At 40.2% G+C, this 17,775-nt stretch overlaps 1 protein-coding gene across 1 annotated transcript in view; it reads right to left on the reverse strand.

Moving 5' to 3' along the window:
* Nucleotides 1-17,775, reverse strand: part of LOC115794867 (neural-cadherin) — a 153,735-nt gene that overhangs the window by 10,725 nt on the left and 125,235 nt on the right. The window contains exons 21-27 of the mRNA XM_030750544.1: nt 13,665-13,849; nt 12,934-13,172; nt 6,688-6,965; nt 5,647-5,861; nt 2,990-3,117; nt 2,763-2,866; nt 2,350-2,461 (exon numbers count right to left, since the gene is read on the reverse strand). Of these exons, the coding sequence (XP_030606404.1) occupies nt 2,350-2,461; nt 2,763-2,866; nt 2,990-3,117; nt 5,647-5,861; nt 6,688-6,965; nt 12,934-13,172; nt 13,665-13,849 (1,261 nt within the window). The remainder of the gene's footprint in view (nt 1-2,349; nt 2,462-2,762; nt 2,867-2,989; nt 3,118-5,646; nt 5,862-6,687; nt 6,966-12,933; nt 13,173-13,664; nt 13,850-17,775) is intronic.

The raw sequence follows: 17,775 nt of genomic DNA on the forward strand, positions 1-17,775 counted from the left end.
CAAGTCAACACTCAAGATGTGATCAACATATAGATGTTAAGCGTTAATCAAAGGGGGGTGGGGGGTGTGTGAGAAAAAAATATAATTAACTGATTTTTTGAGACTCAAAATTAATCAGGCAATCGACTGACAAGCAGTCTAATGAGCACTGCTCCCTGATCTTGATGATATCTGTGAGAGGGGATGTCTTTAATATGGTAATCTCAGGCACACAGCTCTGGGTGTGAACACACAACCCCCACCCACCTTATGTTCAAACCTACTGTTTGCAAGAGTAAACCAAATGGAAGAAAGTTGGCTTAAAAGAAGCACGAGGAGCTAAAATGGCTTGTTTCAGACAGAAATTCCCAGCATTAGATAAATAAAGATTCATTTGAGCTGTGAATCAAGCAAAACTAGTCTAGTCCAAGTCCAAGAATGAAAATATGTAACTCAAAATGAGCATAACAGGTCTCCATTAACATCAGAAATATTTGTGTGTATACATCTAAATGTGACTTTGACAAAGTTTTTCTCTTTTGGGTACCAAATAACAACAAGAGGACGAAAAATATGCTGATACCTTCGTGTTGGGTTGTCCCAACTTACCATATTTAGCAAGAATAAATGTAGCCAAAGCACTAATTATTCACAGGGGACTTCAGATGCGTGCTGAACGCAACAACAGGCAGGTCCTCTCACAAGCTCAGCTCTGCTTCTTCAGTCACTGCAGCAGCTCACAAGCTTGGGATCTTGTATGTATGTTTATTGATCACGAATGTATGAAAAGTTTAAATCAACCTTGGATGGTGGATAGAACATATGACCTCTATGCTCACAAGGTACGGCTCAATCAATCAGGCATTGCATACATAGTCAGGATAAAAGTAAAATCAAACCTTGGACCAGTTTGGTTAACTGACAATCCGAGTGTGGTTGTAATCAAACAAAATGCGAGAGTTTGTGAGCGTCCCTGTCATCAGTCACTGACCTATTTGGGGTGCTTCTTGACCTTTAGTGGAAGATCACTGATATTGCTCACTGAAAGAAGTCCAACGCCCCCTCTCACTCTTCAGATTCAGGATGAATTATATACTATAAGGTCAGAAAATGTAATCTTTGCTGGGAACCATATTTACCGTCCTATTTGGTACATGCAGAAAAATGCAGAAAAAACCCCTTTTATTATTATTACTATAAATCATTTTACGTGGCATTGTTTTACTAGAGCCATTATTTAAGTTTTTAGGAGCCAAAAAAATGATGTGAACTGCGCTTCAACTTTGCAGAAAAGGCGTATACGATACAAAGAAACTGGAACTGCTGTAGAGGGCCGCACCAATAAGCTAATAAGCAATCCCTTGGGAAAAATAATTGCCCACCGCTGCATTAGACCAAAAATAAATAACAGGTTCCCATATTAAGTGTGGGAGATATAAAGAGACAAGATTAGTAGATTGGAGCATTTTAGAATGCCACTTTAACACAAATGTGTACTACAATGCAAAAAACAAACAAAAACCAAAACCACTTTGCCATCCTGTGAAGGCAGAGTTCATCTCAGTCCTGTAAAATCATAGACTGCAGGAGGCAACCCCAAAACACAAGGGATTGTGGTTTGAATGAGGTACTGTAGTGACGGGCTCATGGTATCGTACTTCCAGATCTTCTTGTCAAAAAGCTGGTTGAAATCTTTCCAGGGGACTATTTTGGCATATTTAAGAGGTTACTGAGGTTTTGCAGCAGTAAACCTCAGTAACCTCTCAAAGGCTGAGATTCACAAGGATGAGGGAGGTTCTTTTCATTTATATTACATTTTGGACTGTGATGTTGGTATGTTGGCCTTGGCTGCAGAGCTGAGCCCAGATCACCATCTGTCTGACCGCCATCCCTGTGGTACTCGCAGGCACACAGATAAACACCAACACCTTCCACCAAGGACTAGTAGTGAATACATGAATGAACAAACACAAACAGGTGCAGGCCTGCAGACATTAAAGCTGCATTTAAGGGCACGAAAAAAAAAAAAACACAAAAAGCTAATGATCTCTGGGATTAAAACACACACGGAGGAGAAACCCATCACTTCAGAAGGCTTCACACTGACTCACAATCATTTCCAGGAAAATTAGCCTAAGGCTAACCACAACCCCTACCTTCCTAATCTGCATCCTTATCCTAAATCTAATGTCATCTAATCTTTAATCGAGTATGACTATTAAGATCTAATCATTTACATTAAGACTTGCTTTTTGCCCCAAATAGGGAGGAAGATTCTCACAGTGTAACAAATTTATGTTCTGCCCCCCCACCAAATAAATAAATAACTAAATAAATAAATAAGTAAACATGGTCATGTAGTAGTATTACCTGACTGTCGACCACCAGGTTGCGGATGCAGCCAGTGAAACTGCGGAAACGTCTGTGAGGGGACATTTCCTTCACCCCTCCCAGCTGAAGAGGCTGGAACACATTCAGATACCTGATGTGGAGGAGAAGAAAAGAGGAGGTCAGCAGAGGGAAGTGAAGAACAGTATCAGGAAAAAGTGGAACATGAGAGAAGAAGAAGAACAGAAGGATTTGAAACAAAATGAAAAAGAGTAGTAGCAGTCAGTGCATGGGGGGGGGATGAAAATAAAGGATGAATTTGAAGGAAAAAATAAAGGGAAGAAGAAAGCAAGAAGAAGACTAATTATATTTTTCAGATTAAAGTTTGAGTCTCTGTATTGAACTTGTAAGTATGCAGTGAAATACATCAGCAGCAGCTCTAGGCTTGTTCTTACTTCTGACTTCCAGGTGTCTCCCCTGCAGCTCTGCAGCTGGACTCATCTGTCTCTAACTCATTCGTAGCCACCCCTCCACACTGGTCCAGGATCAGCTGGACAGCCTGAACACAAACAGAATACACACCACCACCTCACATAACCTCATTTTACAAGGTTTTCTGATTTCCTGTCTTTGTTTTTTCATTATTTCCATCTATCCAGTCATCCACTCATGCATCTGCTACCTTTCCGTCACTGATGATGTCGAGGCGATGCCAGCGTCGGTCGGTGACAGTGGATTTGGGTGGAAGCTGCAGAGTGAGTGTTCCTGAACCGTGGTTGATACTCAGAGCTGGAACCCCGTTTCTCACCTCTGAATGGGGAGTTGAGAATATTATCTTTGTTTTCTATTTTCCATCTCACAGTAAAAACAAACAAACAACACACACACACACACACGCACGCATGCACGCACGCACGCACGCACGCACGCACACGCACACAAACACACACACAAAAGAGAGACCCAAATATAAAATCCCAACAGTTCTACATAAACAATAAAGTCAAGTCTGTAAATATCAACAGAACAAATGTGTAAAACAAGCTGGAAAATATGTTTTAAGCCTATAATGTGAATTTTGAATGCTTTCTTATTTAACTTTGATGACTGCGTGCAGTCCGTTAATCACCAAGTAAAATCGAACACAGCTGTGGATCAACTAAAACCCACTAAGACAAAATGTTCTTTTTTTGTGTCTTAAAAGTTGACGCATGCCTTGACATCACATCTCTTTATTGCTATGTAAGCTTCTGGATCCCATCAACAACTGCGGAAATCCACTTCATCAATTCACTCAGTGAATCCTCCAATGTGGGCTCATCTGTGTGTGACCTGATCAACCTCACAGTCACAGTATTGAACATGTAAGTGCAAAAATGCTTCAGAGAGCTCAATCCTGCAACTATCTTTGATTTTTCCCTCCCCAGAACAGCGCAGCAGCAGCCTGGGTTCAATAATTACATAACTTTAATGCCACAAGATTATGCAAGAAGTGTTTGAAAGGCCATCTGCAGGCTAATCCATCAACACCACATTAGGACCACTGGGAGCTGACATTAGAGTTTATGAAGCTCTTCGTCCACTGAGAAACTGTCTATACAGCAGTGGATTGATGAATGCTTTGTGTTTGTTGAAAGGAATGACCGGCAGCACGTTCCCATCAGCACTGTGAGATCAGTATGACTGTTATGGAGCCAGGATGTAAAAAAAAAGTTTGACATCTTTAAGCAAAAAGGTGCTGAATTTCAAGCAGAATTTTAGCATTTAGCAGAGGAGCCACTCTCAGAGCCTCTCGGAAGCATTACAGTCATCAGCTTTGCTCATCATTTTTGTAACTGTTTGTTATTCTTTTTTATTTGTCTAGATCTTTTAGACACATGAAAAACTAAAACATTTCAGCTCAGAGCCATCCAAAGGAAAAAAAAAAGAGTCTGCACACAAGAACAAGAAGAGCTATGGTTGAGTTTGACTCATGACCGCCTTTATGCTGGACTAACATTGTGATTGTTTGGTGCAAAAGTCATGGACCAAGACTTCCCACCTTGGTATGTTTATATATTTAGACAGTATAATCTAAAGATCTTTGCAATGCAAAGAGTTTGAGTTTTTGTTAAACACGCGTGCGTTTGTGTGAGACGCCATGGCCAATTTCGATTATTCATCCCCATTAAGTTCTTGCAACATAAATTAATATTGTCTAATCTACCCCCAAATCCTTTGATCTCATAAGAGTTCTGCTTTAATGCATCTACAGTACAATTCTGTTAGTTGCAGTGCCATCTAATGGCAACAGAAAGTTACAATTTTGCAAATACATGAGAAAATCCATTAGACCAAGTTGCTGCTTTATTGTGAAAATTGTGAGATCTAATCAAACAGCATCTAACGCCACCTAGTGGATACAGGAAGTGAAATAAGCCTCTTAGAAGAGTCCAGGCCTGAAGGGATTCTTGCTAAATGCTTCTATTAAAAAAACCCCTTCTAATACAGGGCTTTCAAATTGTTTTGGAGTAGCAAGGGGGATGCCAAAGTAGCAGGCACCTTGACCGAAGCCATGACGGCAGCAGACAATATGAATAGTCACATGGCAGTCGTGAACCAATCAAATGGCTCAGATTGAAAGAACGTAAATATTGCAACGTGCATCCACGTGGCGCTGAAAATGGAGACTGCGAACAGCGCAAAAAATTTTTTTTAGGTAAATTAAAAAGTAGACGGCGCAGAGTGGTGGAGTAGGTGGAAAATGCGCCTGCCGCTGGCATAATTTGAAAGCCCTGTAATGTTGCTTACCCCGGTACAATGGCTTGCTAAATAATGTTTGCAGCTTTATTTATTCTTAATGGGCTGGGAAAGTTGCTGTTCTACTGCTGCATGTAATCAGTGGTGCATTTCCTTGCAGCAGCTCATTCTTCATTGGTTTTGTCACTGGGTAAGTCTTTATCTTTCTTTCATCAGACTCAAAACTGGCTCTATTTAGAGGTACCTTTTCTGGACAGTCTTATTCGGGCTAAAATTTCTACTTCCACCCAAGTGGAAACACTTGTTCAGTGGCTAAATGTCAACTGAAATTACTACATATAGTTTTATTGTATTATTTAAAACAACACTGACTGTTTGGTATGCACACATCTTGTAAGTAGAACTCTTTGGGCTTTTAATTTAATTTGACTCCAGAACAAATTTCCAGTGATTTACTATTGATCTTACAAGTGTAATTATACAGAATCCAGCTAAATGTCTCATTAGTTGCCATCAACAAGCAAAGTCTTAAGATGTTACTTCTTTCTTAATATCTAGCACATTAAGCTTTACACACAAGTGCCTCAGCACAAGACTCACCAATGGCAATGAAGTCTTCCTGCTGTCCAGAGTGAACATTACCAAGTGGCCCATTGTAGAGGAGCAGCCCATTGGCTGACTCAGCCAAAAACTCCAAGGCGATGTGGCTCTGATAGCAAGGCTTGATGGGGGGGAACCAGGCATAACCGTGGCCGCCAAAGCTGTGTTTGGTCTGTTGGCACTCGGGGCCATCAAACATAGGAGGACACTTACATCTGAGACACAGAAAGAGTTCATCTACTTTATTATCTAATAATATTTCTAGCATCTCCTGTCCATTAGTGTGGCATTAGCAGATTTCTTTCCTGACAGGTTAAAATGAACTGAGACCAACAGACAGAAAGATAATCAGAGACATAATCCATATATAAGAAACCTTAACAGAAAAGCTTTAAAAAAATAATCTATATTTGCCAGTGTTTTCCAATTGCGACAGAAAGAAAGAGCAGAATGGAGAGTGAGCCATCTGTCAAATTTAACAGCTGGAATGTTTCATCCAGTATCTAAACCATTAAAATCATGTGACAGCTTAAAGAAAGCTAGTGTACTTTCAGGTGAAAATGAGGCTTTGCTGTTATTAATCTAAGAGAAATCTTGCACCTCTCTTTCAAATGTTTGACAGTTTTACCTAAAGTTAATCACTGAACAAATACAAAATTTCTGTGAGCTTCACAAGGTGACTTTAACAGACGACCGGCAGACTTCTAATCAGTGCTGTCAGGTGAAAACTATGTAAACACAGAGCTGTCACTGAGGGAAAAGTAAGAAAAAGGTTTCACAGTATCTCATTATAAAGAAAAACTTTTCCTTCTGTAACAAGTTTCAAAGAGAACCGCACTTTAGAGAATACTTGCTGAAATTTGATTAAAAAAAGGTAAGAGAAGTTGACGGCGCAACACTTCATCCTACAGGCAATATACTGTTTTTGGCAATACTGTCCATACACTGGAATGACATATTCATATTTAAGGTCATCCTGGATGTATTTTGATGTTAGAATTATATGGAACATGCGAAGACCCCTGTTTGACTTGCTCCTACCGGTATCCCAGTGGTCCATCCTGGCAGGTACCCCCATTGAGGCATGGATTGATGGGGTAAGCGGAGCAGGACAGGTGGACCGCCTCTCGGCCCCTGCAGCCACACTGTGCAGTTGAAGAGGCCGCCAGTGACACCAGAGAGATGTTACCAGAGTTGAGAGACACCGGGGCCTGGCTGAATGAAACCTCATTACTGCAACCTCCGGACTGACTGCAGTCTGTGTATGGGCAGTCATCTACACCCACCTGAGAGATGGACACACCCAATATGGCCTCCAACTGAAGGTGATTAAAAAAGAGAAGAGAAACATTAAAAATATGATAACCTAAAAAAAAGAGAGATAAACTGTGCAATAAAGAGAGACAAAGTAAAACAAGCATGAACCAAAGGAAAAACAGCATCAAGCAAACGGCACCTCAGCTTAATCAAAGGTAGATAACCAAATCTAAACCAAGATTGAATGTAGCTGACTGGAACTACTTTATTTAAGAAGACCTGAGAGGAGAAAAATTATTAATAAATACGTGAAAGTAAAACTGGGATAAAGGTATTAGGGACTGGGTATTTAGAGTCATGTGAAAATGTTTTCACAGGTTTACATGCTGTCCTGTGAAAAACTAAATACCACCTGTCTCAGCAATAAATTTAAATAATCGTTTTCTGTATACTTTATCAGTCTGTCACATTGTTGTGGAGGAATTTCGGCCCACTTTTCTTTACAACATTGCTTTAGTTCAGGGGTGGCCAACTCCAGGCCTCGAGAGCCCCTGTCCTGCAGGTTTTAGATGTGTCCCTGATCCAACACACCTGAGTCAAATGGTTGAATTACCTCCTCAGTATGCAGTCAAGTTCTCCAGAGTCCTGCTAATGACTTCTATATGTGATTCAGGTGTGTTGGATCAGGAACACATCTAAAACCTGCAGGACACTGGCTCTTGAGGCCTGGAGTTGGCCACCCCTGCTTTAGTCAATTGAGGTTTTTGTAGGCATTCATATTTGCACAGCTCTCTTGAGGTCTTACCTCAGCATTTCAATCATATTGAGGTCTGAACTTTGACTGGTCCATTGCAACACCTTGATTTGCTTCTTTTTCAGCCATTCTGTTGTAGATTTGCTGCAGTGTTTGGGATCATTGTCCAGTCCTGTCCTAATTTAAACCAAGCTTTAGCTGCTAGACAGATGTCCTCACTTTTCACTCCAGAATATTTTGGTATAGAGAGGAGTTCATGGTTGACTCAGACTGCAATGTGCCCAGGTCCTGTGGCTGCAGAACAAGCAAAACCCATCACCCCTCCACCACCATGCTTGACAGCTGGTATGAGGTGTTGACAGTTGGTCTCATTTGTCCAAAGGGCATTGCTCTTGTGGTCTTGTGGTTTGTTTAGATACAATTTCGCAAACCTAAGCTGTTCCACTATCTTCTTTATACTGAGAACCTGGCAACCCTTCTAAACAAGCCATACTTGTTCAGTCCTTTTTCTTTTCTTTTTCAGTCTTTTTTCTAATTACTGCCATAAACTTGAACATTTAACATGCTAACCAAGACCTTTAGAGCCTCTTGGAGTTTTTGCTGTTTCTCTGAGCATTGCACGGTCTGGCCTTGGAGTAAATTTGCTGGGATGTTGGCCCCTGGAAATGTTGTGGCATTGTGTTAACATATACCTGAATGGACTAGAAAAACATTAAGTTTCAACATTTTATAGAGGTGATCACACCTACTGTTGATCAATTAATCCAGTGAATTTGATTAGCAGCACCTGGTTGCTACTTTTCGTCTTAGTTCCTATAGAAGCAGTAAGGTGTACTTAGTTTTTCACAGGCCTACAGAGAGTAATAATAGTCATGCAAGTTCTTTTCCACATGGCTGTAGGTATCCTGATAGCTTAGCTAACCATAACTAAAACTAACATGAAACTAAAACTGAACCAAACTAGCATTTAAGCTGCAGTTTTTAGTCTTTTTGTTATGGATGAGCTGAAAAGTTTGCACCAAATGAGTTAGGCATAAAATTGACCTAAGATTAAACTTAGTGAAAGAAACTTGACTAATACTAAAATGAAGATGAAAAATTGTATGAAATTAGCATTAAGAGCTAACTGGAGATTGACACTGTTATTATACCTCAAATAAGACTAAGTACAGTGTGTGAAACAAGTGAAACTAAAACTAGCGTGGGGAAAAGCTAACTCAAACTAACAGCATTGAAGTCATGAGCTCTGTTTGAACATATTAGAGAATTTCAGAGAATGACAGGAGCCGTCTTTGATCTGATGTCTACCTGCATCAGTGAAATCTGAATTTACTCTATTTCCCTTAATGTTATTTATGCACTTTGGTGTTTCTCTGTCATTTTCCCTTCCTCTTAAAGTTTTGTTGTCATTTGCTTTCCGTTGCCAAAAATCACTTGCTTTCCAGCTTGTCATCTGTATTCTTTTCTCTTGTTTTTTTTTTTTTTTTTTTTTGGGGGGTGGGGGGGTGAGAGGTTTTCATCAGAGTCCCTCAGGGTTTCCTGTCTCTCTCCAACTGTGTGTATTTCTTTTTTTGGAGTTTAGCTATTCAGCTGACACTCTCATCCTCTGTGACTTACACTCCCCAGGCACGGCTTTAGATTTTGGCTCCAGAGCCAGTTTCAACATCATCTTTTTTTCGTGATGACTTTGTATTTCTCTGACATTTTTGTTCTAAATCAAATTTTTTTCTCTTAACCTGAGATAATTAAAGATGCACCTTTCATCTTCAGCATTTGATGCAAGTTATTTTTAATCATTCTATGTGATTTGTACTGTTATTTATATTTAACAAATTTCTATTGTTGTGGGTTTTTTGGGGGGGTGCTGGTTAGTCTTTTGAGCAAAGTTGCATTACAGCTTGAGATCTGCTAACTCTGTGTGTCTTGACACGTTGACAGGATGTATGTTAGTTTTATGATTCAAAGCAGAAGCAACGAGAAGGCTTCTCTAAACACATAATATTTAGTTTGCTTTGCAGAGTTAAGTACAAAAAATCTTTAACACTAAACACTGCTACTACTCTGCTTTATAAGGACATTATGGCTTTGATACAATCATCAGTAGTGTCACAAAAACAATAGGAACAATAAAACAGGGGTGGGATTCACAGCAGAACTCATGATATGCACTATATTGTAAGAGTATTCACTCAGCCATCCAAATCACCGAATTCAGGTGTTCCAATCACTTCCACAGCCACAGGTGTATAAAATCAAGCACCTAGGCATGCAGACTGCTTCTACAAACATTTGTGAAAGACTGGGTCGCTCTCAGAAGCTCAGTGATTTCCAGCGTGGTACCATAATAGGATGCCACCTGTGCAAGTCCAGTTGTGAAATTTCATCACTACTAAATATTCCACAATCAACTGTTAGTGGCATTATAACAAAGTGGAAGTGATTGGAAAGACAGCAACTCAGCCACAAAGTAGTAGGCCACATAAAATCACAGAGTGGGGTCAGCAGATGCTGATGGTGCACAGAGGTCACCAACTTTTTGCAGAGTCAATCACTACAGACCTCCAAACCTCATGTGACCTTCAGATTAGCTCAAGAACAGTGCGTAGAGAGCTTCATGGAATGGGTTTTCATAGCTGAGCAGCTGCATCTGAGCCTTACATCGCCAAGTGCAATGCAAAGTGTTGGCTGCAGTGGTGTAAAGCACGCTGCCACTGGACTCTACAGCAGTGGAGATGTGTTCCCTGGAGTAATGAATCACACTTTCCCATCTGGCAATGTGATGGACGAATCTGGGTTTGGTGATTGCCAGGAAAACGATACCTGTCTGACTGCATTGTGCCAAGTGTAAAGTTTGGTGGAGGGGGGATTATGGTGTGGGGGTGTTTTTCAGGGGTTCGGCTTGGTCCCTTAGTTCCAGTGAAAGGAACTCTTAATGCTTCAGCATACAAAGACATTTTGGACAATTTCATCCTCCCAACTTTGTGGAAACAGTTTGGGGATGGCCCCTTCCTGTTCCAACATGATGGCATATCAGTGCACAAAGCAGCTCCATAAAAACATGGAAGAGGGAGTTTGGTGTGGAAGAACTTGAGTGGCCTGCACAGAGTCCTGACCTCAACCTGATAGAACAGCTTTGGGATGAATTAGAGTGGCGACTGTGAGCCAGGCTTTCTCATCCAACATCAGTGTCTGACCTCACAAATACACTTCTGGAAGAATGGTCAAAAATTCCCATTAGCACACTTCTAAACATTGTGGAAAGCCTTCCCAGAATAGTTGAAGCTGTTATAGCTGCAAAGGCTGGGCCGACATCATATTAAACCCTATGGATTAAGAATGGGATGTCACTTCATATATGTGTGAATGCAGACAAGCAAATACTTTTGGTAATATAGTATAGTACTATTACAAATCCTTGCCCACAGTAACAACCGTATGGAAACTTTGCATCACACTGTAAGAAAATCATCAAGAAGACATCATGGTATCTGTGTAACCAAAGATGGAAGGAATCATTTATTTATGTATTATCAAAGCCATCTTGGTAATACCACCAGAAAGTTTTTTAAGCCCTGATCAAAATAAATTTTAATTTCAGTGGAATATAAAATGTGCATGTACTGAATAAACAGTTAAATTTTGATAAAAAAACAAAACAAAAACACCTGACTCTCAGGTTCCTTTGACTGCTGTGTTTTTATCTTATGATGGATTGTGGTGTTTCTGTGTATTTTATCAGGATTAATGTGTCTGTTCATTCAATGAATTAACGTCCTGGTTTGATTTCCTGTTTCCCTGATGTGAGTGTATGCAATAGTCATTCACTTTTCCCTAACTATTTGTCAAGAGTGGTAAGTCAGTGGAAAATCTGATTCAGGTGATTCACCTGAATATATTGATATTTGGTAATGTATTGAAAGCATATTACAATAGAAAGCAATACACATTGCTATAACCATGTTTTGTCCCACTGTAGTGTTTTAACATTAATTGGTTGTGTTTTAATAAAATAGTTTTTTTTTTGCTCATATTTTGGCCCTTGGAAGCAGATGTCAAACTAAGCGAATATGAAATTATGAATCAAAATGCCTCTGGCTTCACTGCAGCACCCCGTGATGGTACACACTGATTGTTTGCTTTTGTGCAGTTTTTGCTGGAATAATGATAATTAAACCCCTGCTGAGTACACTGAAAATGTCCGATTATATTCTACATTAACTGACTGGGGATGTTTTTTTTATACTTTAATTTGGTGCATACAGTATGTCAGTATGTAGATGTCAATGTGAATAGTTCCTGTAATTATAATATAGTATGTTACTAATATTATTTTCTCTGGATACATGTTTTCCCTGTTTCATTATTTCTTTGGCAGTTTTAAAATTTCCGCTGATGATCTGTCAACTCTTTTTACCAAAAACATCAACTGAGAGTTCAGATATTTGAATATGACCTGATCTATGACCTGAGTTATGCTCGTGTGTGTGTTTATTTAATATTCATATTTACATGATTCACAAACTGTCATCGCCCTCCTGCCTCTCACAGAACTGAGATCAGAAGCAGCTCCCATGCTTTAATGGTAAATTTTCACATGAAAGTATACAAGAGTGCATGTAAATCTCTGCATGCATATGTGGGAGTATCACAGAAGCAGCCACTTGCTGAAGCAACATGTCCACATATTAATGCATAACCCAGTTTTCACCTTTCCCAGTATGTGGGTGTGCAGAGTGTGAAATGCACATTAAATGTCTCTTCCTGTTGAACTGCACATAGGAATGTGTTAAGGTGATGTTTAATTGAGTGTAATTAATGCATTATTAACCTTGTGACTGACAATTTAAACATGATGGCTTTTTTTCCCTCTTAGTTATCCATGTTTTTACTTTCACACTTCACCTTGTTGCACTTTTCTTAGCTCTTGCACAATTCTCATGTGCTTGTTGGATTGGGACACTTCTCGAGATTTCTGGTAACAAAAGTCATGAATTAGCCTTTGAAGGTTTTGGATTAAATAACTGTTTTTAAATTGGGTACAAATGTAAAATAATGGTTCATTATTATACATCAAAAATGTGCAGAAGGGGCTTCAAGAACCTCTATAGAACTACACTGGAACTGATCTGAAACTGAAAAACTGTAATGAGTTGCCTCTTCTTGACTGAAACAATAGAGGGTGGGTAAAATGCCAAAAAGCAGAATCATTAATTAAAATATATTCCTACATTTAAATAATTTCAAGTGTATTTTTCAGGCTGTAACTGTATCCTCACCTTGGCTTTGTTTGCTGCCACGTAGCCGTGCAGTTTCTCAGCCTTGTAGTATGGCGAGCCGTGGGCAACGAACCAAACATTAAGTGCCTTCCTGCCCTGTTTGCTGGCATCGCCCACAGAGAAGATCTGGACGTTTTCCGGCAAAATCTGCAGGAGTTCAGCCAACATCCGACCCAGATGGGAAAACCGGCTCTCCTCACCTCCACTGCTACTACTGAAAAACTCCTCCACTGTCAGGTCTGGAAGAAGAAGAGGAGGAGAACAGATTTGTTTACTAGCTTCATAAACCACCATGGGAAATTAGAAGCAGCATAGAAAGCAGTGGACAGACTATATATACTGATACTACAAGTTGAACGAAAACGTGAACAAAAAGCAAGGAAGAAAGGAAGAGGCAAGAAAGTCTGAAGACATGGAACAGAAAATAAACAGAAGGGAAGACGAGATGACAGAAAAAGAAATGCGGGAAGTTATTTCCAATATTCCCTCTTTGTGTGTCGAAGCTGATGGAGCCTGATGGAGCTGACAGCCCTGAAACTGGGACCCTGAAGCACTTTAGAATATGCAACACAGTGCCTCATTGGCAGTCACAGGAGTGTGTGAATATCCAACTTATGTCAGCATGTTGAGATGTTGTTAAATCATTTTAAAGCACAACAACAGTTTTTGTTTTAGCATAACGAGCCTATTTTCATATTTTGCCAATCTGACATCATCATTTTGGGACCTACTGCTCAGGCGGATGGAGGCAGCACGCTGCAAGGCATCTTGGTGCAGCTCCGTGACGTCCACTCGAACGGTGGAGGTGACGTCTGGCCAGGTGTCATCAGACACACGAAACTGCAGGCGGTACGAGCCGGGAGGAGTTCCCTCCCTAATACTGAGCTGACCTGAGCTCTGGTCCAGACTGAACAACCTGAGAGAGAGAGAAAGATTAGGTTTACTTCTTTTCTGTTGTTGCTAAGCCTTTTTTTTTTTTTTTGTGGTTAAAATACTAGAAATTTGCTGCTTTCTTTCTTAAGATACCCGTCGTATTTTCAGTTGCAGCAAAAAGCGTCTGACCCCTTTGGAATTTTTTAGTTACGCATGTTATATAAATGCTTACGTACGGATTTCATGTGGTCTGCCAAAAATAAAATTTAGGAACATCTCAACTTTATGTAAGAAAAAGCAGAGCAGAAATAAACTTTATTAACCCCATCCACCCTGAAGGCCCCGGTGCCAGGACCAGACCACCCCAGTAGCTGCATTAAAAGTACTGTGATTAAGTTGGTTATAATTGTTGTGCTTAATTCCTGCTGCATCAAAGTCTGAAGTGTTTCATGTGGTAATTTTAGAACAGATTTAATTAATACCATTGACGTTCACTGTCTCATTGTTAGAGGGATACGTATAACAAGTACATTAACACCAAATCACAAATTGCTGGGTAGAAAATCAAACGTCAGTATCTGACAGGCAGCTGTTCCTCCTGCTTGGAAAACCAAAAACACTCATAGTTTCCAGCGAGATCTTAAATCCGAGTAAAATCTTGCTCTGATGGGATTTGTCAGATCAAACTCTGACCAGATGGAGGTCAGCTGTCGAACATGGATCCATGCGGGGAGGGGGGGGGTCTTGATCTGGAAAACTTTGGCACTCTCTCCTCTGCTGCGCTATAGAGTGGATCCCAAACCTGGTGGAGAACATGTGCTGCTGGCTCATGTTAATATTTAACCTCTTCACGCTGCAGTGACCTTCAGAGCTCAGACTGAACCGATTAATTAAGCGTTACTGAACTGAGGCCAAAATGAGCGCGCGGATTGAGCCTGCTCTGCTGCTACAAAACAAGCTTTTATGTACCATCTCCTGGAATAACGTCATGCTCGAAAGATTTCAAAACATGTCGCAGCACTTCACCGAGAGGAAACAAATGAAAACATAATGTGCTAATCAATTCCAAACAAACTGCTATCTGCTGAGGCAGGATGCTGATATCTTCTTGTTTTTGTGTATTTTGTGATTGGATCTCAGGGCAATGTCTCAAAAAAGCATTTTTTTTTTAATTTTTATAGCTTTAACATGTTATTAGCCCCCTGGGCTGCTTCACCTCACCAGAATACTTAATACTTCTCCTTATGTTCCCCTGGATTGTATCTTTTTTTATATGTAAATAACATTCAGCCTAAAGCTGATCTATACTGTGAACAAACTGCTATCTACTGCATGCACTGATGAGGGGCGGCAGTTCAGGAGTATCTATGGTAATTCTCTCTCTTGTGGTTCCTTTGTTCTCAGCCATTTCTTGTCGTCTCTTGTCGTCCCTCTTTACAGGTATCTCATTAGAAGAAAAGGTGGCAGGGAGCGCAATCAGGCTCTCCTTTCAATGCGTCCACGTGAAACCTTGCCTCATCAAACAAAATGAGTGCGCCCTCGCCGTGCTTCACTGGGAATTTTCAATACCGCTGGTTATGAAGTATTAATAGCACTGTTCCTGACAAGTCAGATCCCCTTTTCTATCTCTCTCTCCTTCCTGTCCTCTTCCCTTTCATTCTCTTTCACTCTTTCTTTGTTTCCCCCTTCAAACTGCCTGTTTCTCTGTCCCAATTTTCCTTTCTCCCCTTTGTCGCACGGCACCTTTGTACTGTCTCTCCCTCTTTATTTTATATTTGTCAGTTCCTGTGCAGCTCTTTTATTTTCTCTCTTTTTCTCGTGTGCATCTCTTGCTGCGTGTCACATGAGAGGGGACACTTTAGCAGGGAGTCTTTTCTGCATTAGTTCCAACACATCCTAAAACTGCTTTACATCTGCCATCACAATATGTTTAACAGGAGCGTGCAGATTGGTCCAAATCACATTGTGTCTTCTCTCCTCTGTACTCTTCATTCATGTTGGTCATTTCCCATTGGAGGGTGCATGCTGTACAGTTTTAGATTGTGGATATATATGTTTTTCTACTGTTATAAGAAGCTGTGTTTCACTGTTTGTTGACATCTACTTGTACAACTTCAAACAAAAAAAGAACATCAAGGTTTCATTATTTTTTAATAATGGGTGGTACATTAATTAGATGAATGTGTAAATGGATTTGAAATCCACTTCACTGCAGAACACAAAGGAATACACTGAAACGATTACCTTCTCACACTTAAATGTTTCAGATCAACAAACAAATTTTAATATTAGGCAAAGACAAATACAAAATGCAGTTTGTAAATGTTGATTTCATTTATTAAGGGGAAGTAACTATCCGAACCTACCTGACCCTGTGTGAAAAAGTAAATGCCCCCTAAACCTAAAAAGTGGTTGTGCCACCCTTGGCAGTAAAAAGTGCAATCATGCAACTGTGATAACTGCCAAAAAGAAGTGAAAGACTTTTTGGCAGTTATCACAGCTGCATGTGGAGGAATTTTGGCCCACTCTTCTTTGCAGAAAGTTTTAATTCAGGCCCCATTTACACGACGTTTCCAGTGGAAATGGTGTCATTTTGATGCATTCAGCCTCCCGTTTACATAGAGACATTTCAGAAACGTTTACACGGAAATGCTAGAAACAGTGAAAATCATGTAGTTCCCATTGCCAGACCACAAGTTGGCAGTGGTTTTTTTTTTTTTTTTGCAAATCTTGTTTACGCAACACACGCATGTGTGGAGGGACTCAGTGGGATGTGTGGCAAAGATCTGTTCATTATTTACAAAATGGCCAATGTGAGAACCTTTGTGTGGACTGATGATGAGGTTGGATTGCTGCTGCACACAACACTAAATCATAAAAACACAAAAACACAGGAAAATATTGACTGGGACTCGTGCCACTTGAAGTACACAGATAATTAAGTTTAAGTTAAGTTCAAATGACTGAGCAGCACAAGAAGCACTTGTGAATCCGCCATTGCGATTGTTGTTCATTTATTAGCGCATGCGCGGAATACTGTGGCAGTTGCAACCATAGTGCGCATGTGCGAGTGCCCCCGTTTCCAAAAAGCATTGTTTTTGTCCGTTTACACGGAGACAGAGGCCAGAGCGTTTCAGAAACGGTCCACTCTGGAGGCCGTTTCCAAAAAGTGTCGTTTTCACTCCGTTCTTGTATAAACGGGAGGCCGAAACGCATCAAAACGACACCGTTTCCACTGGAAATGTTGTCATGTAAACGGGGGCCTGAGCCACACGGTAGGGTTTCAAGCATGAACGGCCTGTTTAAGGTTATGTCAAAGCATCTTAATCAGAATTACCTTAATTTTTTTTTAGCCGTTCAGTATTGGAGGTAGAGAGCAGAATTCGTGGTTCCATCAATTACAGCAAGTTGTCCAACTTTTGTCTTGTCAGTCCACGGGATATTTTCCCAGAAATCTTGGGGATCATCAAGATGTTTTTTGGAAAATATGAGATGACCCTTTGTGTAAATTTTGGTCAGTGGTGGTTTTCACCTTGGAACTCCCCCATGACTGCCATTTTTGCAGAGTCTTTTTCTTATTGTTGAATCATGAACACTGACCTTAACCGAGACAAGGCCTGCAGATCTTTAGATGTTGTTCTGGGTTCTTTTGTGACTTCCTGAATGAACTGTTGATGCTTTGGAAATGCTTTGTAACCCTTCTCAGACTGATAGATGTCAACAACTTTGTTCCTGAGTTTCTTTAGATCGTGGCATGATGTGTTGTTTTTGGAGATCTTTTAGCCTAGTTCATTTTGTCAGACAGGTTCTATTTAAGTGATTTCATGATTCAACGGGTCTGGCCGTAATCAGGCCTGTGTATGGCTATTGAAAATGAATTCTGCTTTCAAATAATGTTGTTAATCACAGTTAATTAATGATTTAACAAAGGAGGGCAATTACTTTTTCACACAGCGCTAGCTAGTTGTT

The sequence above is a fragment of the Archocentrus centrarchus genome, chromosome 16, assembly GCF_007364275.1.
Source record: "Archocentrus centrarchus isolate MPI-CPG fArcCen1 chromosome 16, fArcCen1, whole genome shotgun sequence".
Classification (NCBI taxonomy): Eukaryota; Metazoa; Chordata; class Actinopteri; order Cichliformes; family Cichlidae; genus Archocentrus; species Archocentrus centrarchus.